The sequence below is a fragment of the Ursus americanus genome, chromosome 17 (assembly GCF_024610735.1).
Source record: "Ursus americanus isolate L20-20 chromosome 17, mUrsAme1.1.p, whole genome shotgun sequence".
In the NCBI taxonomy this organism is placed as follows: Eukaryota; Metazoa; Chordata; class Mammalia; order Carnivora; family Ursidae; genus Ursus; species Ursus americanus.
This window is the reverse complement of record NC_142143.1, coordinates 13,435,100-13,459,033: the sequence shown is the minus strand read 5'-3', so window position 1 is coordinate 13,459,033 and position 23,934 is coordinate 13,435,100. Positions and strand designations below refer to the sequence as shown.

Genomic DNA, 23,934 nt, shown 5'->3' with positions numbered 1-23,934 from the left:
ATTTCATGCGGCAGGAGACGAAGGCCTAGAGAGAGCAATGATTGTACCCCCAGTCACCCAGCTACTCTGGCTCAGCTCATTTGGGAGCCTGAGATCCCCCCACCCACCCACCTAGTGCGCTCTCAACAGATCTTGCTGCTGCGTGTGATCTAACTCCAAAACTTTACGCTGAGGGCATCTGTATCTCCGGGAGACCCACTGAATTCAAACAGGCTTGAAAAACAAACTCACATAAAGTATAAAGAGCATTTCCATGAACGCAGGCAGCAACTCTGTCCCTTATTTATGGCTCCACCTGTCCTGAAACAGAAAACTCAAGGGTGTCGATAAATGGATTGCAAAGTTGTTATGTTTAACTACAGAGAAAAGAATGTCTCCACGGGCTCTTTTGGAAATGCACGGATGTCTGCTGGCAACCGGCAGGGACGTACCCTTTGTCTGCCAGTAAAGACTGCCTTTTCTAGAGTCTCCGGATCGCTGGGTCCGGACAGGTCAGGCAGGTCATCCTGTCCACTCGGCCCTGACGCCGAGCTCCCCCCTCCCGCCACACTGCACTGCACTTCTGTTTATACACCTCTCGCGTTAGGTGTTCACTCCCTCTCAGGGCAGCTCACTCCAGCCCTGGACAGAGCGATCGTTTACCATGATGAGCTTGACAGCCGGCTCCCTGCCACGTCCCTCCATAGATCTGGGGGCCATCTCTCTTTCAGGTGACAGCCCCCGGACTGCTTGCGGAAGCCGATCGTGTACACGTGCAGCTTCTGCTTCTCCAAGGTCAGCAGCTCCAGTCCCTTCCACTGTTTTGTACGTAGCGAGGTTTGAATGGGCACTGTCATTCACCTAGATTCTCCTCACTGTGCTGACTTGTCTTGCCTGCTCTGAAAGGGGGGCATCCAGATCAAATGCTGTGGCCCAGCTATGGACTAACGGATACCCCATAAAAGACATCTATCGCCTTTGTCGTTCCAGTGAGAGTACTTGTAAATGTACTCACATCATCCAGCTCCTGTTTAATGCCGTTTGTGATTTGGTCTCAAGGGGAGGACTTATGATTAAGCATCGTGTTGATAAATAGGGCACCGACACCCAGTCTGTGCAGGTCACCTCGGAGTATTATTTCTTCAATCCTCCCATTTCCTGTCATCTATCTGCCAATCTAATACGATCATTCAAAGTCAAGGGTCGTGGTCACTCCATCCGCCAGGGCTGGCCCAGATTTCCAGCTGATATCAACCTATCACTAAGCACAGCTGATTATGAATTCTCCATACTGCAGATCAACTCCCAGTCTCCTTTTTGGGAAACTCCACCACTTACCTTTGGGGGCCACCCCTCCCCCATTCTGACTTCACATGTTTTAGGGAACTCCTCTCTACCCTATGACCAAAAATAGGCACAGGGCACAAGGCTGGCCTCACAGCCTCCCCCAGCTGTAGTGATTAGTCTCTGGACCACAAGTGACCAGGGGCAATCCAATCAAAAGCAATACTGCAGAATTAGGGGGAGAAAGAACTCTTTCTACAAGCCCTGGTGAGGGTAAGTTGTAAGCTAAAGCTTCCTCTGTGTAGATAAAACTGCCCTGAAAGAAACCAAGGCAGAGAAAAGTAGAGCAAAGGGAAGGAAGGAAACTGAGCTACAAATATATCATTTGAGCCCCTGGATCCAACCCTTCCTGAAGCCTACTTTTGAACCTACTGGTTTTGTTAGCCCCCAAATTCCCTTGTTGCCAAAATCATTTGGGGTTGGATATCCATCAATGAGTACAAGACAAATTCTGCTCACAGCCACCCAGAAAGGTCATGTGACACCCCAACAAACCCCTCGCCAAAGCCTGCTACCTCGCCGAAGTCCCAAACTACAACATGGTATTGTAGTTAGAAACCCCAGATCTTGAGTCCAATAACCCAGATCCACCCTGACTGGCTCTGGGGCCTTCAACAATCACTGAAGGACTTCTGCCTCACCGTCCTCTTCTGTTCCTGCTACATGGGATTACCACTGAGAAAGAGTCAACACATGCAAAGTTCTGGCAACCACACCTGGCCCACAGAAATGCCTGCAACACAATCATCCTCGTTATTGTTGTTATTATTATGACATTATTAGTATCACTACTCATCCGGTTGTACTGGCAGAGTCAATGTTCTCCTGTAGCAGCCCTGGACTGGCACTGGGCATGCTCAACCTTTTTTGACAAGGCTCTTCCATTGTCCCCGGCACCATGCTTCCTTTGGTCTCTTCTAGGATCAATAGCAACTCACCTTCCTCCCTCTGAATCTCTTTGCCAAAACTTTTTTTTTTTTAGTGATTTTTTTTTAAAGATTTTATTTATTTATTTGACAGAGAGAAAGACAGCGAGAGAGGGAACATAAGCAGGGGGAATGGGAGAGGGAGAAGCAGGCTTCCCGCCGAGCAGGGAGCCTGATGCGGGGCTCAATCCCAGGACCCTGGGATCACGACCTGAGCCGAAGGAAGACGCTTAACGACTGAGCCACCCAGGTGCTCCGCTCTTTGCCAAAACTTAATCATCCACTGCCATGGCATAATTTACCCCATTTAGCTGCTCGAAGCTCCTCTACCCCAGGGATGTGTGGGGACAGGGACGTGATGGAGTGTGGCACTGGGCACTTTCCCACTTTGCAGGCACATGGTGCCACCTCACTCATGTTCAGCTGAGCAAACCTCAGAAAGTGAAGTGGAACTCCTACTTAAAAGGTCGCCTTGAGCTGTCAACAAAATTATGCATAAAGGAAATGTTTAGAAACACAGTAGTAACACTCTCTCTAAAAATGAAAATCTTTGAAAAAAAAGGGGGGGTGGGGGGTTGAGCATCCGACTCTTGATTTTGGTTCAGGTCATGGTCTCAGGGTTGTGGGGCTGAGCCCCACGTCGGGCTCCACGCTCAGCGTGGAGCCTGCTTCTCTGTCTCCCTCCCCCTTTGCCCCTCCCCTCACTCACTCTCTCTCTCAAAATAAGTCAATAAAATCTTTGAAGAAAATGAAAACACAGTAGTGACTTCCTTGAGACAGATTCTCCCTTGAGATTTTTTCTGAACCTCAATCATGGGGATAAATAAAAAGAGAGTGTGCTCCTCGACACTGCCATTCCTTCCCTCCCTGAAGCTCAGAAAACCATCTCCGGGGGCGCCTGGGTGGCACAGCGGTTGGGCGTCTGCCTTCGGCTCAGGGCGTGATCCCGGCGTTATGGGATCGAGCCCCACGTCAGGCTCTTCTGCTATGAGCCTGCTTCTTCCTCTCCCACTCCCCCTGCTTGTGTTCCCTCTCTCGCTGGCTGTCTCTGTCTCTGTTGAATAAATAAATAAAATCTTTAAAAAAAAAAAAAAAAAAGAAAACCATCTCCGATACGCGGAACATGGCGCTGCCCGTGAAATTGCTGGCAGGAAGAATGACGAGTCCTGTCTTCTCTACTACTTTCTGCAAAGTGACAGGGATTGGCGTTCGTTTTTATTTGTTTGGGGAAGGCAGCTCTTCTGTTACATGCCTCTCTTTGGCCAGTCAGTGTGACTGATTATCTTTCACACCAGCCGGCCTGACAGCTCCAACAACCGTCTCGCACGGCGCCCCGGGCTTGCCTCGCTGTAACAGGCGTGGCACTGCGCCACGGTCCCGTGCTAACCCGCCTGCCTCCTCCACGGCCCCGGGAACGTCCAGATCCGCTCTCGCCGCCTTCCCGGCGCCTGGTTCAGCAGAGATGCTCAGACAGCAGTGGCAACGGTGACAACCAAATATTCAGTGTGTGAATCAATGAACAGACCGAAGAATGAATGAAGCATCTGGCCAATGAACAGTGAAGTAACCCCTGTGGGGCCCAAACCTCTCGCCCCTGATTGACATGGTGATCGACGTGCAAAGTTGGCATTTGACATATGCGTCACCCCTGTATGCAGGTAGACCTCATATCTGCATTGCTTTTGTTTGCCTTTTGTCCTCCTTGCTATGGACTTCCTCCCACTACCCGTGTAAACCAAGTCTCGGCCCGTGCCCGCACCCCTGCCAATATCCTCCTGTTCCACCCAGTGACAAGTTGGGATCAGATGACCTGGAGGGGCTTCGAGGACGCTGGGACAGCCCGTGTCCTTTTTCTTCCTCCTCCCCCTCCCTGTGCGGAAGCCGCCTTCTTACCTTCGAAGCTCCCAGCAAACAGGTAAAGCCAGGTGACGGCTGGGATGCAGAGAACAGTCAGTGAGGCAGCCAGGAATTTCCGTCTCCCTCTGCAGATTCCCAGCATCCTCTCAGAAGTGGCAACCCCTAATCCCAGCGCCGCTTCTCTGCCCGGAGCATGGGGTCCTCGGCCTCCCTCATAATACTTTCTGAAAGGAAGAGCAAAGAGGAAGCGCTGAGTTCCCAGCACTGTAAAAGGATGCGAATTGCAGAGGAGAGATATCCTGTAGATTCTGAGAGTATCCAGCTCCTCCACGACTTCCTGCTGACCTTCTAGTCCGAGAGACAACGCTGCAGTCTTACAGTCCATCAAAACAGGGACAGCTCTTTAAAAAGCAAATACGGGCTGTTTTATGAAAACTATGACATCTCTCCCTCCCTCCCTCCCTCTCTCTTGCACACACACACACACACACACACACACACACACACACACAAAAGTATTTTACAGTACAGATTAGTTTGAAGCCTGAACTAACACACTTACTAAAAATGCATTTAGTTAGCACTTGTATGTACCCAGCACTAACAGGTGTCATGTTTTCTACACAACAGGAATGCGGGTTAGCTTTAAGGAACACAGTCTAACAAGAGAAACCAACATAAAACATCCACGGGAACTCCAAAAATGTGATGACTGAGCCGTGCACGGACCTCTGTGGAAAGATAACGAAGTTGCTGACCAATCTGTGGGCAGTCAAGATGGCAGAACAGTTCCTGAATTCGAGACGGGGATAGTTGCGGAAGGCGCTGGGGGCTGCGCGACGGCACACTCAGAGGAGAGGCGAGTGAACCGGCCACAACGTCTTCTGCAGGGAACTACATCCCCATCACAGCTGATAACCTCAAAACATTCACCAGGGACTGTCTCAACAGCTTCTACCTTTAATACGGAAGAGGATGTCCAGAAAAGCATGGAAATGATTAAAATGTGCAAAAGACGGAGAGGAACACAGATAACCTGCGGCCAGCCTGCAGAGAGCCAGTCCTCAGGCCATGCAGAAGACTTGCTGAGACGTGTTCAAAGAAGAGGGAGAAGGTCAATGCACACGGAGTAGAGGCCCAGGATCCTTCACCTGGGGACCTGACCAGCAGGTCATGTGCCTTAAAAAGGAATTTAAAAACCAACACACCAGGCAATCTCATCCTCACCTATCTCCTCACTGTGAGGTCACACTGGCTGCAGGGAGAGTGAGGGGTCCCCATGTTAGGAGCCTCCTACAAGGAGCAGAACCTACCCCTGCAGGAGGCCATACAAGGCTTCCCATCCCCAAAAGACAGATGTCTGTGAAACTACTGGTTTGGGTGTTCCCATAATATGTCCTTCCCTCTGCCATAACCCTTAAGCCCCATGGGACTATGGTCCAGTTGAACTGTCTGCCTTCCCCACCAGCCTTGGGGTTTCCGGAAGACGGACACCCTGTCCACTCACCTCGCATTCCCTAAGACTGGGCATACTGTCTGTCACCGGCAGGCTGGCTGGTAACTGTCTGCTGAACGAATAAACGGGATCAGATTCTAACCAAAGGCGGCCCTCCCAAGCGTCAGGAGTCTGTGTTCAGCAAGTTGTGGCAATAAACACCTAATGGAGCCAATCTCGACTGTCAAAGCCAGGCCTGCTTCTGCACCCACTCTGACATGATCTTCTAAATAACCCTCCTTTGAAACAGGAATGACCACAGGGCTGGAGGGTGTGGGCCAGGAGGAAAACCAAACAAGCAAAATAGCTTTAAACAAAGAATGTTGATTGGAGAAAAGTCCCCCGTGGGAAGTTCTTCGTTCGGAAGCATGGGCAGCAGACCCTCCACACAATCTCTGTGAGTCATGGAGAATGAGGACCGCCCTGACACTGGCGAATCCCGCAGGAAGAAGGGGGGACAGGAAGCTACGCAGTTCGATCTGGATTCAAATCCAGTTCCACGTGCGGCTAGCTGGGACACTGGCAAGCTCCCTGCCGCTGGGTAAGCTTCATTTTGGGCATCTGAAGCAACGCCCTCTCTGTCAGAGAGTATTAAATGGGAGAGCCCTTGAGTAGGTGCCGAGGAAAGGGGGATGGAGCACGAGGCAGGGTGAGCCCCACCTCTTCCTGAGAGCCGAACGAGAGCAGCCGTACTCGGGCTTTTCCAGAAAACAGATCCCAACAAGTACGTACTGGCTGACACGGCCAAATGTGTGATCTCCACCCACAGCACCCTACTCAAATCTCCTTTAGGAAATACCGCGACGTTCAAATGGCCCTTTGTGGGTTGTTTGGGATTTTTGGTTTTTTTCTGGTTTTTTTTTTTTTTTTTTTTTTTGCAGTTCACTTATAATAATAGTAGCAAAGACAAGTAGCAGTAATAGCCTATGAGGTAGGAACTAGTTTTCATCCCCATTTAATGGATGAGAAACTGAGGCCTCAAAAGATCAACTGGCCAAAGGTTATACACACCTATGGCAGCGACACCTCAGGCTCTCCTCTCCCTAAGGAACTGATTCTAGCAACCTTTGCCAGGGGTCATTCTCCTTCTGATCTAACCTAAATCCTTCATATTGAATCTTATGATTATTTTCTTCCCAGAGTTAAATATATCACCACTGTTTGTGCTCATTAAAAAAAAAAAAGTACAGTAGAATGAAAACTGGAAAGTTATCAGTGCATTTGGACTTCAGGGGAAAGTAGGAATATATATGGAGCTGAACTCCAATGGCATTAATATTTAAAAGCATTTTTTAAAAACTCTTTAAGACACTTATTTTCCTCTTTGCCTCGCTCCATCTGCAAAAGTTAATTTCAACTGGCACAATTTGTCCAAAGTTTTAAAACAGAGTCCAGGGTGGTTTGCATTTTATGGTAACACTGGCATCTGAAATTAAACCCAGCAGGTAAAAAATATTCCTTCATGGATTTGACTTTTAAATGACACCTCTGGGGGCGCCTGGGTGGTGCAGTCGTTAAGCGTCTGCCTTGGGCTCAGGGCGTGATCCTAGCGTTCTGGGATGGAGCCCCACATCAGGCTCCTCTGCTGGTAGCCTGCTTCTTCCTCTCCCACTCCCTCTGCTTGTGTTCCCTCTCTCACTGGCTGTCTCTCTGTCAAATAAATAAATAAAATCTTAAAAAAATAAAAATAAAAAATAAAAAAATAAATGACACCTCTGTGCACTAAAAACACATTTTAAAGAAAAATCTTAATTTATATCAGAAGTTACTCTGGAAGTCAATACAGGAATCAACACAAGAAGGAAGGAAGGAAGAAACCAGAGGTAGGCTGGAAGTTACCTCCCACACGCGCAAATGTTGATGGATTAACTAGGAAAACCAGTCTGGAACCTGCTTTTGCCTGGTCAGAGGGAGACAGACTCCTGGGGCAAAGAGTCACCTCTAAAATGCCCCTGCCTCAAACCCAACACCCAATTCTCCTTGGCCAAGCTGGTCAATTTCTCCCACTAAACATCCACTACTCCATCTGTCTTCTCCCATCTGTCTTAACCAATGAAATTCACATTTATGCAAAACATTGTACGAGCCAGAAAAATTATGGTGATCTATTAAAGCCACAAAAGGAGCATTCACAGCTGAAAAGTAAAATGTGATTACAAGTATCCTTTAGTCCAATGTAACACACTGTATATACACGTAGAAATACTTATATAACTATACATTTGAAAAAAGGTATAAAAGTTACAGACTATCTCTGGGTATAGGATATGGATAATTTAAACATATATGAATACGTATTTTTCCCAAATTTTATACAAAAAAATATGTGTGGCTTTTGTAATTTAAAAATATTTTAAAATTTGAATCACTATGTCTTCTTGTCATATTGCACGTGATTCAAAATACCTCAGTGTGGACAGTGAAGAATACACGTGTTAGCTTTATTTTACGTGTGAGGTGCAATGACTTGAGATCTGTAGGTTCCTCATTGGGAATACACCCTCCAGGGGTGGCTGGCTACCCTTTGAAAGACTCTAGTCTGAAGCTTACATTCCAAATGCTGATCTGATCAACACTGGAGATAGCCTTTTTTTTTTTTTTAAGTAGGCTCCACACCCAATGTGGGGCTTGAACTCACAACCCCAAGATCAAGAGTCGCAAGCTCTACCAACTGAGCCAGTCAGGTGCCCCTGGACGTTGTCTTTTAATCGGCATTATTAGAAATGAGTTCTCATGGGTGTTCAAGACATAGGAGTTGTCTAGAAATATTGCACGTGAAGAGGGAATAAAAATCAAAGTAATCTCCAAAAGAAACAAACAAATAAAAAGTCTAAGGAACCCAATAGCCAAAACCCTTCAGAATCACTTCAGAGCCCAAACTGATCCTAGAGGCAGGCAACAGAGATGGGTCACCGACTGTAACTCTAAGACTGTCAGTCCCATATCGTCATCCGAGTGTCAAGTGAACCTTTTGAAGCAAGATGCTGTCCCAGTTCCTAGGAGGGCACAGGACTGGCCCTCCCTGAGCTTTTAGTACAGGACCTACAGCAGACGGACCCTCCCTGGATGTTAGCTTTGTTTTATCATTATTTGTAGGACAGCACCGCATGCCTTTCCCCGAGCCTCTCACGCCCAGCCGGACTATCCCGCCATGCCTTTCTTTCCTCCTCTGCTGGGCCTCCAGAGGAATTTCAAGTCCTTGCCGCTTCTGGGGAACATCTCCCAACAAGTCCAGACCTGGAGGAGCTCCCTCCCTTTGTTCTAAACTCCAAAGGCTGTCAGGAGCACATTCCTGATCACGTCACTGTCTTCTCATCATCTCCTGGCATTAATTTCCCTTCGCTACACTGAAAGCCCTTAAGGGCAAAGGATCCAGGTCCTCTCGTGTTTGTTTCAAGCCTCTGCCCGAGACCAGCAGCTAAGACCACAGTTTATACTTAGCCTTCTCCACCCAAAGTGTGGTCCCTGAGCTACGGGCAGCAGCAGCAGCAGCAGCGGCGATGGCTCCTATCTTGCCAGAAACGCAGGCTGTCAGCTACAACCCCCCCCAGCTGTCAATCAAAATCTGCATTTCAGCAAGAGCCCAGGTGATGTGAGTGCACATCACTGTTCGAGAGGCCTGTCCTACCAAAGCGCTGAGTAACGAACCAGTTATTGATGAATAAAGCTGGCCTCCCACCACTCCTACTGACCCCCTTCCCCCTGCAGGGACTGGCCAGTGCGCTAGGGAGAACCAGCACACCCTGGACTTTGTTGATGATCTATTTATTACAACAGTTCTCTGACAGATGGAAGGAGAGGTCCTAGAAGGAAAAGTGCCTTTTTCTAATTAAACAGAAGCATCTTATGGACTGGAGGTGGCTCTGCTGACCCATCCTGAAATTCCACCCAAAACACCGCTTACACATTTGAATGACTGAACAGCACCAACACCACACACCGAGGCATCATTATACCCATCTCGCAGACCAAGAGGGGCTAAGGACACTGATCTAGTTGTTGGAAACCCTGGGACTCAAACTCCAGTGCTTCCTGAGAAAAGAGAAAATCAGTTCTATGCTGCAGGACACATGACTGATGACCAGCCTGTCTCCCCAGTCAGAGCGCAACGCCTCGAGGGTAGGCACTCTATTTTGGCCACTGCTGTTTTCTTTGTTGCTAGCACACTACCTAGCATACAGGAGGAGATCGATAAGTATTTATTGAGGGGATCGATGGCTGCATACCTCAGTCACAGCCAGCAGCCCCCCGGACGTGCATTAACATCCAAACTCCCCCCACCCCCGACACAAGGTGTGCCAGCCCACACCTTCCTCCCAAGCCCCACTATGGAATCCTGTGGAACCTGCACCACGTGATCAGCAAATTCCTCTTTATCCTCCACTTCCCCTGGCTTCATTCCAGCTCTGCTCTTGTGGGGACGCACAGCTGTGCCCCGGATCACTGCTCTCCCCACAGGAGAACCTTTCCCCTCCTCTCTCACGCAAATATCTCAGGGCTAGGAAGCGGGCCTCTGCCCCCTGGCTTGCAGGTGTCTGCCCCCTCCTACTGCCCCTCCCTCTTCTGAAGACCCTGCTGGTCTGTGGCTCACCCTCGTTCTCTCCGTCCTTGTCACTGTCACCTGGCAACTGCTGGTTACTCCTCCATTCTCGAAAGACCTCAGTGTTGGCCTTGTGCTCTCCCACCTCTCCGCCTCAATTCCGTGACAGAATGGGTCAGTTCAAAAATGTTGGCCGCTTCACATGGACCAAACTGACATTCTAGAACTCGGTGCCACCGAGACCAGCACCACGTCAAAATCTCAAATGTCAGTATCAACCCCCGGTAGCCTTCCCAGGCCGCCATTTTACACAAATCCTTCGCTGTCACCGCCAACCCCCCATCCACCGGCTTTCTTCATGACTACCCACCCTGCTGGAGATTTTCTTTATGTTCGCTCTCATTCGTCTGAGAGGCCATGATTCATTACGATAGCCTCCCTCTGCAGGCCCGCACGCCCCCCTTGGCCCTCCTCCTTTCCAACTGTACTAGCCTGGAAAAATCCACTCCTGCAGATGACCAGCACCACACTTGTTCACAACACGGCTTTCCTTGGGAAGCCAAATGCTGGGGTAGGAAACTGCACCATCGGGCAGGCAGATTCATTCCATTTAATCACGTCTGATTTCAGATGGGCACTCAACTGCTAAGAGACGCATTACCTCCCTCTGGTAAACTCACTTTCCTATTACCTGAGATGCTTATTTCGTACATTCCTTTTCTCCTCGAGCCTCCTCTTTTCCGAACAGAAAATTCCAGGAGGGTTCTGGGATACAGTGTGGGATCCACCGTGATTTCTCTCTCCAGGTGAGATTCCTCGTTCCAATGTCCCGTGAGACAGTCTCCAGGCTGATGCCGCCCACATTTTTACCTCCAACTCTGGCCTCTCCTCTGACCTCCAGACTCACGTGTACAAAAACCTTCCCCTATCACGTGTGCCTCAGACCTCAATCCCAATTTCCCCCTTCCCTACCCTCTCTTCTCCAGAGCTTTCCACCTCCTTAGAAGAGCACCGTCATCTACATCAAAGCTCAAGCCAGACACCTGGGAGCCATTCTCCATTCCTTACTCACCCTTCCTATCTTGTCAAATCTGGCCATCCTCACATCCTGCCATTTTTACCTCTAAAACATGTATTCTGTCCAATGATACACCCACTTCTTTCCAGTTTTACTGCCACTATATAAATCCAAGCCACCATTGTCTCATGCGTGGACCCAGTGCAATAGCGTCCTAACTCAGATCACACCGGAAATTATTCAACATTTCCCCCACAGCTCTTAAAATAAATCCCAAGCTCTCTGGCATGTCTGTAAGGATCCACGTGGCTCGACCTCTAACTGCTTCTCGGTCCTCATCTCTGGCCACTCGCCCTTTAATTCCCCTCACCTCCAGCCATCCCGGCCCTCTCACTTCCAGAAGGCACCCCCGAGCCTTTGCCAAGCGTGTTCCATCTGTCGGGAATGCTTATCACTCCGCTGTTTGCTGGGCTAAGTGCTTCTGATTCTTCCAGCCGAGGTCGTGAGTGCGGTCAGCTCAGAGAGGTCTTCTCAGATGGCCCCATGCCCAAGCGCCCCTCCTTCGCTCCATCCGTCACCATGCTCTGGCCGCTCCGTCCACTGTACCCCTCCAACTTCGGCATGATACAATTATCTGAGGGACTGCTGATTTAATGGCTGCCTCTCTCACTAGATTTCAGCCTCCCATGGGGCAAAAATGGCTGCTTTACATTCAGCGTGCGCGCAGACACGCAGAAGGCATTCTTTAAATGGATGAGGAGCAAGTGAATGAAAGCGCCGGACAGCCTCAACCACCAGATACCTCGTAGTCCTTCTACTGTTGTTTTGATAAGCCCTTTTTACACGAAAGCTTGCCATCTTGCTGCCTGACTCTGTAACATCCGTAACAGGAGAAAACAGAATCCACACAGTGCCCCAGGTAGGTCCCCACGGCTGTGGCGAACCCTGCCGAGACCCTCTGGTACATTGGAGGTCACTTGCCAAGTTCACTTTGCCAACTTTCTCTCCTTTCTCTGCTGCACAAGGAAGAACACACAAGGGGGGGTTGGCTTCTCCCTCAGAGTCTGCGGCTTCCCTCCTGAAGGCCTACCCCACAGATGCTTCCTCCCCCCTTTCTTCTCTGCACGTCAGGGCCCAAACCATCTCCTTCCCAGAGATGATCCTTGGGCTTGTCAAAATGGTGCTCCCCATTCCTCTTTTTGCTTCGGAGAATGGCATGTGGTCTTGGGGGCACTGTTTAAAAACTGATCACGTGAACTGTGAAAGTAAAAGCCACATGCAGTATGCTTTGGCACAAACATTGAAAACGTGGAGTTCACTGTGTTTGAAAGGACTCTAAGGGCCCATTTCTGCCAACTTGGTTTGTCTTGATTCCACTGTGAAGTCCAATCCTCTTGCTGTAGGGAAACATGTCCTTTTGCTCTCAGAGCCACTATGATGTCCCGGATCGAGGGCAGAGGTCTCACTAGGGTCTCCGAGCCAGCCGTCACCCACCCATTTTACACAACTTTGCAGTTAGGACACGCTACCTGCAGCCTGAGAGCTTTGCCGTCTTGTCTCCGTGACGTTCACGGTGAGCTCCAAGGCACGGTCTGCATTTGATGTGAGCCTCACAGCATTCACAGAGGACAGGGGTTCAGGACTTGGGTTCGAGTATCAGCTCTGCATGGCTGTAGGATCCTGACAAGTCATTCAATATCCTGGAGGCTCCTCCCATCCTTTTTCGTGAAAGGCCATGGCCATATCGAGCACTAATGGTTGTTGCAAAGATTGAGGGAGATCAAAAGAATCTCCAAACTATGATTACACAGCAACATGAGCTGGTAGAGTAGTATTAGCAACATTCAATTCGCTGGGTCTCAGCTGCTTGACCAATCCAATTCTAAGGCCCGCAAAGAAGTTTAGAAGGGCGTCTTAATCCATTGGGGCTGCTTTGGAAAACACCACAGACGGGGCAGCTTAGACAACAAACATTTATTTCTCACAGTTCTGGAGGGTAGGAAGGCCAAGACCCAGGTTCTAGCATATTTGGTATCTGGTAAGAACCCTCTTCCTGTGTCTGCACAGGGTAGGAAATGCAAGAGAGCTCTTGGGGTCCCTTTTGGGAAGGCACAGTCCCATTCACAAGGGCTCCACCCTCCTGACCTAATCACCTCCCACCAAAGACCCCACCTCCCAACAGCATTGCACTGGGGGGTTGGGATTCAACATGTGGATTTTAGGGGGACACAAACATTCATCCATAACTAAGGAGGGAAGGGATCGAACAAATATGGCTGTGCCCTGGTCCTGCCTCAAGGCATATGCTGTAAAGGGAGTAGTATTAAAGAGGAAAAAATATCCTAACATCTACAGGGGGGTACCATCAACTGTGCTGAACACATTATCCAATGAGTGTCGACTTTTTTAAGGGGGCCATTTCTGTTCTTTAAAAAGGAATTGCCCCAGGAAGCCAATTATATCGCAAAACTCTGTGCCAGGAAATGATTCTCTCGCAAAGAACCAAACCAAGGTGTTTCCTCGGACAAGACAGTAGCTACTCTTACAAAACTCGTCCTGTTTTCCACGGCCACCTTTAAAAAAAAGTCAAAAGAAAGACGGGGAGTAATTTTAATATTAGATTTTATTTAGCCTCGCGTGTCTAAAATATTAGCATTTTAATGTGTCACCAACATAAAATAGTACTGAGAGAGCTCAATCTTTCTCAGGCTAAGTCTTCAAAACCCAGAGCACGCCTACTAGGAAGAGCGCCGCTCAGTCTGATCGAGCCACATTTCAGGTCCAGAGCCACAGTGCGGAACAGTCGAGGTGAGCAGCTTCTGAGCCTTCACATCATCGTGTTTCAGGAAGCAACCGTGGCTGCAGGCCGGAGACTGAGCTGGAGCAGAGCACCCAGGAGGCTCTGTTAGCAACACAGGCTGGAGAGAGAGCAGCCTGAGAGGGTGACATAGAACCACAGAGGACCAGATTTCACTGGAAACAACATATGTCGGCCAACGGAGATGTCGAACACCCTCCCGACACTCCACGTGCGTGGTCTTAACTCACTCAGTCCTTACAACTTTACAGGTAAGGGCACCAAGGCTCAAAAGGTTGAGTGACTCAGGTCGCAAACCTGGGGGGAAGGTAGAGGAAAGGGGGTGCCTGGCCTTAACCCCAAGACTCCTGACTTCAAATCCAATGTGTTTTGCTCAGCGTGGCCCTGAAGGCCACCGCGACCTGCAGCCCACCCACGTCACACCTTCTGATGCAGGACCAGCACCTGGATGAAGGACGCCGTGTCCTTCCCATTGCCCTACTGCGACTTCTTCTTCCTCCTGGTCTAACTCCCTCTTATGTGCATGGCGAGCCCCTAAGACAGTGGTTCTCAATTGGGGTAATTCAGCCCCCCACCCAGGGGCACTCAGCGATGTCTAGAGTCAGTTTTGATAGTCAAGACTGGAGAGGAGGGGGTGCTCCCAGCATCTAGGGGCCCAGGAAGTATTGTACATTTGCTGTGGTCATCTCTCCACAGCCACCTCCCTTGGCCTGGGCAGGTGGAGTGAGCTGATCTGCATCCCGGGTCCTTAATTTCCACCCCTCATATCATGCCATCCAACCCGGATTCTGCTTTTTCAGGGCAGGAACTAGTTTCATAGAGATGTCGACAGGCAGGCGGTATGAACCTCCCTTCCAGCACGGAGCTCTCTCAGAGGTGACACAGGTGGAGAAGCAAAGGGCAGGAAAAGACTCAAGAAGCAATCAAAAATTCCCACTTACGATATTAACCTCTTTCAACCATGCCTTGCCAAACAGATCTTTAATGCAAATTGATCTTTCCTGGGGATACACACTTTTCCTGGGGTCAGACTACAGCTCCAGGAAGGCTGATTTTTATGTTTTTGTTCTGAATGTTAAATCAGTGCTTAATCATAGCCATGAGCCTACCCACTGGAGTGTTTTGGTCTTCGTTCTTTTGATTTTCACTCTGGAAAGGGATGATTTAAGCAGGCGTGCCTCCCATTTCCATTCTGCTTAAGCAAACACTCATCTAAGCATGTATCGGGGCGGGGGCTGCTAAATGCATTCGGGTCTTCCCAACTGCTGGAGGAGGGTGTGTCTAACTCGCAGAGTCCGTTCTGCTTCTGTGTTTCAAGCCTATGGAAATTTTATGTAAATCTCTCTTGTGACAAATGATAAGAAAGTAGTTATTTCTTTGCCTTCTCTTGACTCCCCAGCTTTCATCCCCATTCCATCCGCACATGTTTACCGGGCACACACTCTGTCCCAGACAGGGGGCTTGGGGCTGAAGATAAGAGAAGGAAACCACAGGGTCCCTGCCCTCGAGGAGACCTGTAAGAGTGTAGGGGACAGACACTGACACCGTGAACAGAACACAAGACAAGACCAGGGAAACAGGACGCTCGCGGGGGGGGCGGGGGGGGCATCTGGACTGAGCCATGGGAGGATGGCCCAATTCAAAAGGCTGGTGAGGAAAGAGAAGTCACCCCCGGCAGAGGGAGCCACCCAGGAAAGTGCAAGGGCATACCTGGGATCAGGGGACGGCAACCAACCACTCCTTCCAGAGTCAGGTAAGGAGAGTGATGGTTGGAGGGGAATGAGCCTGGAGGGCCTTAAATGCCAAGTGAAAAAGAACTTGGACTTCATCCTCCAGCCCCTCAGAAGTTACTGAGCAGGAATTATAGCATCTGTTGACTAAGAAAGCCAACAACTCTGCGAGCGATGTGAATTCTGGGTTAGGCAAAGAAGAAAGTGTAACCCAGAGGCCAATCTGAAGGCTTCTGGAGGCAGACCCAGCTGGGGGCCATCCCAATAGCCATGTCCTTGTTTGGGGGACATGTCTGTTAACACAATGCTGATTTGGTCCATATGCGGGTACAATGGACTGAATGTTTGTGTTCCCCCAAAATGTATATGTTGAAATCCTAATCCCCAGTATGATGGTCTTATGAGGTAGGGCCTTTGGGAGGTAATTAGGTCACAAGGGTGGAGCCCATGAATGGGATTCATGTCCTTATTAAAGGGACTCTTTCCATCATGGGAGGATACAGAAGTCAGCAATCTGCAACCTGACAGTCTCCTCACCAGGACCCGACCCTGCCAGCAGCCTGATCTCAGACTTCCCGCTTCCAGAATTGTGAGAAATAAATTTCTGTAGTCGGTGATACAGCCACCCAGCCTGTGTCAGTGTCCCAGCAGCCCTAATGGACTGAGACAGTGAGACAGCACTATGCTCAGGGATGGGCCTCTAGCCACAGGGCGTCAGTCATGGTTGGTCTCAGGGTGCTGGAGCGACACGATTCTCCTTTGCCAGGGATTGGATTGAGGATGGCCTGTGACTCAGTCCTGGTCATAAACTGCAATGAAAAGTCACAGTGTCACCAAAGCCACAGGAGGGAAAGCGTCATCAAGAAAATTCCTCTTTCAGACAGACAGAAACCTTATTTGCCTGAGATCACAGAGGCAACACTATATGCCTCCCAATTTCAAGATAATTGAGCTATCCTGTGTGATGGCTCCCAGGTGTGGCATTTTGACCCTGTTCCAGGGTCCCATTCTGGGCCACAGAAATGTCCTTGCGACTAAAGAAGAATGATTTCTTTCCTTTTCACTGAGGTAGGATTCTCATAACATAAAATTAACCCTTTTTTTAAAAAAAAAGTTATATTTATTTATGGGGGGGGAGAGTAAGCGAGCATGAGAGGGAGGGGCTGATGGAGAGGGAAAGAGAATCTTAAGCAGACTCCGCACTGCGTGCAGAACCGGATGTGGGGTTTGATGTCACCACCATGAGCTCACGACCTGAGCTGAAACCAAGAGTCTGATGCTTGACCAACTGTGCCACCCAGGACCCCTAAAATCAATCATTTTAACAACACATAATTCAGTGGCACCTACTGCCTTCACAGTGTTGTGCGACCTCACCTTTATCTAATTCCAAAATATTGTCATTACTCCAAAGGAAAATCCCATACCATTAAGCAGTCGCTCCCCGATTTCCCCTCCCCAGACTCCTAAGAACCACCACTTTGCTTTCTGTCGCTATGGACCCACCCATTCTGAATGTTTCATATAAGTGAAACCATATTCAACCTTTTGTACCTGGCTTCCTCCACCTGGCATAATGCTCCTGCGGTTCAACTGCGTTCTAGCATCACCAGTATGTCATTCCCTTTTATGGCTGGATACTATTCCATTGCATGGACAGACACATTGTCAATCCATTCAGCGGCTGATGGACATTTGGGTTGCTTCCATCTTTGGGTAATTCTGAATTGTGCCACTATAAATGCTGTGTATAGTACTTCTTCGAGAAGGATGGCTTTTCTTAAGATTATCGAAATCCCTCTGTTCTATGCACGTGAGGAAGTCTATCATCATGAATGATTTAAATGTCTAGAACCCCATACTTGGGGGCCTCCAGTAACAACAGCTACGTAGCATCTACTATGCAGCTGGGTCTATACTGGGCAGTGGATGACATTTCCATCTCATTCAACCGTCAAGACTTCTTTTTGTTTAAAAAAAAAAAAGCTTTATTTATTTATTTTAGAGGGAGAGCGTGTGTGCACACATGCTAGTGGGGGGAGGGGTGTAGGGAGAAGGAGAGAGAAGGAATCTCAAGCAGACTCCCCTCTGAGAGCAGAGCCCCACATGGGGCTCGATCTCTTGACTCTGAGATCATGACCTGAGCTGAAACCAGGAGTCAGATGCTTAACCCACTGAGCCACCCAGGCGCCCCAACCCTCAAGTCTTCTAACATGTGTGTGTCATTAGTCTACTGCAGAGATGAGAAAACCATAGCTGAGTGTGGGTTAAATGCCACACCACACATGTTACACATGTAGTATAGGGTAGAACCAGGATTAGACACAGCAGAAAAGTGCCTGGAGTGCTTTCCGGCACAGAGCAACTATACGATGAATATCAGTGAATGAGTATGAATGAATGAATCAATATCCAGTTAATTCACTAAGTACCTAGTGGCAGTTTGAAAATTAAAAAACAAAAGAACTTGGAGGAGGGTTAGAAGGAAGGTACAGTCTAATATTTACTTTTTCCCTTCTCATAACTCATTGTACTTTTATGGTATCAAGTGCTCAGTGGGTGGCCGCATTTGTTTCCTAGGACTGCTGGAACAAAGTTCCATAAACTGGGTGGCTTAGCAGAAATGTATCCTCGCACAGTTCTGGAGGCTAGAAGTCCAAGCCTGTGGCATGAGCATGGTATATGCCCTCTGAAGGCACTAGGGGAGGGCCTGTCCCAGGCCCCTCTCTGAGCCTCTGGTGGTCCTTTGGCTTATGGCAGCACAAGCCCACGCTTCACGTGGCATCTCCGTGGGTGTGTATCTGGGCCTAAATTTCCCCTTTTATCAGGACAACAGTCACACTTGATTAGGGCCCAGCCTAATCTAGGATGATCTCATTCTAATTACATCTGCAATGACCCTATTTCCAAATAAGGACATATTCTGAGGTCCTGGGGGTTAAGACTTCAGCATATGAATTTGGGGGGGATGGATATAATTCAGTCAGCAACAGTTAACCTCACCATCACGCAGAAGTCAAGAAAAGAAACCACCATGAAGGTAGAGAGTCAGGAAGAGGCATGGCAGTCCTGTGGGGTCAGGGATACCCTGTCCCCAGAGGCCACCTGTCAGCAGCAGGACTGACTTAGGGCCACTGGAGGAAGGACAGGATGGTCTGGACCTACCACAGGTCTCAACCTTCTCAATGATGTGAAAGAAAGAGCATGAAACCAAGCCAGAGGAAACCCAGTCCTGCTCAACCAGCAACTTACACTGTGACTCGACTGGAAACTCCCCTTCTCTGGGCCTCAGCATCCAGGGATGCCTAATGGATCCCTCCCACCCAAAAGGCATCTGCTTGTCACTTCCAAGTCATCAGGAGCTATAAACCCCTCCCTGCAAGGGTGCAGAACTCTTCACAGTGTCCAAAAACCTCTTACTGTCCCAGCTCCAGGAAGGAACCTCCAGCTAATGGTCCTGCCACCTTTAAAGTTAGAAATGAAATCTCAGGCATCTGGGCTTCTATAAATAAAATCAAATTATTCCAATGCATCTCACTCACACAACACGTCAGACAGATGCAGCGCAGAAAGTGAGCCGGCTAGTTACTGAGCTCATTAGTTGTGGGGCTGTCAGAAGAACCTAATCGTGGTGATAACACACAAAGCTGTCCCCATCTTAGAAGTCAGGCTAAACGCTTTCCATTTTTATCACCCAATTCATAACCGTGCTGTCTGGCTTTAAGAATCAATAGCCTGGTGGGTTTGGTATCCACTAAATTCATCTTAGTTTGGACGTTTTTCATTTCCCATGCCACTTGAAGAGAGCAGAAGAAGGTAAATTGCTCCTCTCGTGGCATTTGTTTTTCCAAATCTATAATTTCCCACTGACATGTTCCACACACCAGGGAAGGCAAAGAGGGAAAGGAAGCAGCTCTTGGAGGGCCCATCCTAAGACCAAGGAAACGTCAAATTGGGATCATGTGGGACAACCAATTTAACAAGTTTCACATCGGCAACCGTCAACTGGTCTACCAACCCCAACTGGTGAGCCGGATCATTCACCTAGCAAAGAACGGTTCTCTAACACCCAGTGCCAAATCCTGGGCTAATTTATATGCATGATCTCATCAGTCCTCACAAGACAGCTGCCTGCAAAAAACGCCTCAGTTTGATACACACGCGCACAACACATATAACATATTTACGTATTTTTACACTGACATAGCACACTGAGACTAAAAAAGGAAAGCAACACCAGCTCAGTAGATAACAGAAAGCAGAGAGAAACTTAAAGAACAAGCACATATTGAAAGCCAATCAATATAAACATGCACAGACTCAAAATCACTGAGGTTAAGCTAAATGAGAAGTTGGGAGAGGGAGCGGTTCTCAAATTCAATGCCAGTCACCCAAATGCGGGAGCTGAGGCTCAGACAAGACATGCCCAAAAGCTATCCGGAAAGAAAAGGACAGAGTTAAGTCTGGAACCTGGGTCCTTGCCTTCTCGTCCCACTGCTTTTATCTTCTTCGTCATCTTCAAATCAACACATATTTTAAGAAATGTTTAAAGGACCTACTTAACACAGAAAGCTTCATGATTTGGAAGCATTCAAGATGCAGGGTGGGAGGGGTGAAGGAGAGAAAGAGAGACCCTTCAAGAATCAGAAAGTGTCTGCCTGGGGCTCACGGGAGAGGGGAAGGGGGAGACTGCTAATGAGCATGTGGTTTCTTTTGGGGTTAATGTTAAGTGTTCTGGAATTAAACGGTAATGACAGTCACACGAGCTTGTGAATTACACTAAAAACCATTCGCTTGTACACTCTAACAGGGTAAAACTTACGGTATATAAGTTACGCGTCATTTAAAAAAATAATCAGTGACAACCGAACAGTCAGGACTTAATAACACAGACCAGCCCCTCCCAAAATAGTCAAGTTGTAAAAAAAAAAAAAAAAAAGATTCTACCAGTCACCCTTACTTATCCTGAGCAATTTCCAGACATACACATGTCAGGTAGCACACAGCAGTTCTTTGTCCCGTTGAATCTACACAATCATTCTGTGACACAAATGCTATTGTCCCCAAATTACAGATAAAAAACCAAGTCTCCTAAAAGTCCAGACATCTCCTCAAGATGGTATAAGGGGGTCAAACACCTGTCTTCTCTCTCTCCTGTCATAGCGCTTAGCAAAATATATTTTAGCGAGTTGGTCTGGATCTCTCTCGTCGGAGAATGACTCCCTGTAAGCAGGGACTATGTTCTTTCAGGAAAAGAACAAGTCTGGAAGAGTACTTTGAGATTTACTGGAAGGCAGACCGGGGCCAGGGAACGAAAAACAAAGAAGGTTGAGAAATGAGTTTCCATGAAAAGAAGAAGAGGCGTCTACCAGAGGTACTCCATGCAGAAGCGTTTTATTTCCCGTTAATTTAATCAAATATCCATGGAAGCCTGCTTGTGCCTGGGAAACGGTGCTTACGGTCTAGCTGGGGAGAGGGGCATGGTCACACAACAAGACAAGAGCAGCCCCAGTGCCACCATGTGATTCTGACAATTTGTGTTGAGAAGTGGCTCCAAGTCCCCTGGTGGGTATTGACCACCAGGCTCTGCGGGAAGTCATGGGCAAGCAAGGGCGGTGGAGGGGGATTACAGTCTTCTTTCATCGGGGATGGTAAGGAGGACCTGTGGACTCAAAAGGAACTTCAAAGTTGCTAAAATCAATCAATACTGAACCACTAAGACAATCTTTCACTTTCTTACTCTTTTTTTCTCCTTTTGCACGTGCCAACTCATGACACGCTCCAATCCATCCTGCAGGGGGCCACCTCTTTGGGGAAGTTGACCCACACTCTATTGAGTCACCCTCCCAAGACTGTTTAATTAGAATCTTTCTTCTGTTTTAACAATTGCAACAACTCTTTTATTGCTGATAAATATTACTACTACTACTACTACTACTACTACTACTACTACTAGGATTTTCTATCATATCCCAAGCAATATATTTGTACCAAGCACTGCATTTTAAGTGTTTTGCATGGAGGGTCTTACTGAAGTCTAACCCTGTAAACTGGGTAATACTATCCCCATTTTATAGAAAAGGAAACTGAGCAACCGGTCCCATGTCGCACAGCCAGTTAAGTGACAGAGCCAGAACGTCCACCCAGCCATCTCGCCCCAGCACATCTGTTTTCTACCTCCCGTTTACAGAGCTGGATCGCTGGCAATTAACGAAAGAAAGTCTGGATTTTCTTCTAAATTTGAAGGAATACAAATGAATGGTAAAGATTTCTCATGTCCTAATTTGCTTCTTGGACCACCTCAGAGTTTAGGTATTCCAATGCACGATTAAATAACAGGTTGAGAGTGACAATGAAGGTGGCATTCGTCTCTCAAAGAAGTCTGTCCTTCTGTTTTCAGGAGATAGTTGCAGATACTACTAAGCACAAATGAACCTTTATCTTATTTGCATGTGTATACATAGAAACGTTATCTGGACGTGCACATGCAATCATACACAGAGACACGCACATATGGCTTATTTACACATAAAATAACACACCACCGACATACAGTGCAGATACATGCAGCAGAGATACCGAATGTAATACACACATAGACAGTACGTATACCTCATTTTAACCTACGACCCATCTCACGAAGTAGAAAACTGGCGCACGAGGGTGTTAAACAACTTAACAAAGCCACTTGATGGGTAACTGGTCAATCCCTATCTCACGCACACGCCTGGCACTCTTTCTCAGACACCACGCCTGCGAATTCTGGAACAGCTGCTGAGTGTGAGGCCCACCGGGCTGGTAACGAACACAACGCCAGTAACAAACGCACGAAGCAAGCTTCATTTCTACAAACCCCGGAGAAGTTGAAAACTGAAAACCGCTAAAACCCCTGCCAGGTGGGAGGAAAAGAAAAAAGACAAGCCCCAATTTGTTCTTGTTTACAAATGCTTTTAAGCTGTTTGTCAAACAAAATGTGTGTGTCTGCCAGATGAGATCCCAATTTTCTAAGTTCATTAGTGGCGAATGAACGGAAAGGGTCACCGTGGTGATTTAATAATTTGGCCCTGAGTCTTGTCAAAGCCACTTAAAAAAAATAAAATAAAAAATCCCAAGCTGTCAGGAGAGAACAGAAATGCTATTTGATTCAATTTGGGCACTATTTCCGTGCGAACACGTTGTAGGTATTTACAGACACGCTGCTGAGTCGCGTAACCAGGGTAGGGCGGCATACGAAATAAAAAAGGGGAGAAGGGCCGGGAATGGTTCAAATATGCCGAGCTGCCAGCCACAGGCAGCATTCCACTGCCTGCAGGCCAACTCTGACAGCCTCTCTCTTTTATATTAAATCCTGTAGGTATAGCAAAAACACGCCTTTCGATTATAAAACTGAGAATCATTAGGAAATGAGGAATTTTTCAAGAAGCCCATCATCTTGGGCATAAGTAGGACGCACCATTCAGAGGCCGGGAAGACAGGAAGGTGGCTTTCCAAGTTCTAATAAAGGCCTTGTTAGGAGAAACTTTTTTTTTACTGTTGCCTTCGTTTTATGATGGGAAGGAACACCAAGGTTCTTATTCAAGTGTATTAATCGGAATAATAAAACATCCCCAGTGTATCGCTCTCCAAACTACCCCACCGTGAGCTCTTTCTTAGGGAGATTCCATATTGCTACTCCACAGCCAAAGGGAACTTCTCTTTGGGGAACGAGTCACACTCAGTTACAGCCCTCAGAATCCCATTTCTTATTGGCCCCTTACAGAGGCACCACAGAGGGAGGGTGGAGGCCTAACTCTCTCCCTACTAAATCCAGAAGGTCTCGAAGCATTCTCCTTCCAGATCCTTCTCTCCTTTATCGCCCTGACACTCTCATCAGCTCTCAATTCTCACATCCCCGGGGAATACCCTCCTCCCTAGCATTTACCAGCTTTAAAACCTACACTTACTTGCAAGGTTACTTTATTGTCTCTCTTCCCCTCTAGAGTATACGCTCTATGAGTACAGGGCTTGCTTCTAAGTCAATAACACACTTTACTTTCAACTGATGGCTGATACGATTTTTTTTTTTACCCAATTTTAAACAGGAGTAGGGAAGATCTTTGAAAGCCCTGAATTACTAGCTAACCAAACCTCTGGAAAAGTGCTGGAGAGGGAACGTTCCAGGGAATAGGCTGGTGACCTCAATCCAAGAGGTGATGTTGTTCATCCTTGGCAAGAACTAAGGTGAAGT

At 48.0% G+C, this 23,934-nt stretch overlaps 1 protein-coding gene across 2 annotated transcripts in view; it reads right to left on the bottom strand.

Moving 5' to 3' along the window:
- LARGE1 (LARGE xylosyl- and glucuronyltransferase 1) overlaps positions 1-23,934 on the bottom strand; it is a 513,664-nt gene that overhangs the window by 374,391 nt on the left and 115,339 nt on the right. For both annotated transcript variants that reach the window (XM_045779979.2, XM_045779980.2), the window contains exon 2: positions 4,143-4,330. In XM_045779979.2, coding sequence (XP_045635935.1) covers positions 4,143-4,248 — 106 coding nt within the window. In that variant the 5' untranslated portion in view covers positions 4,249-4,330. The remainder of the gene's footprint in view (positions 1-4,142; positions 4,331-23,934) is intronic.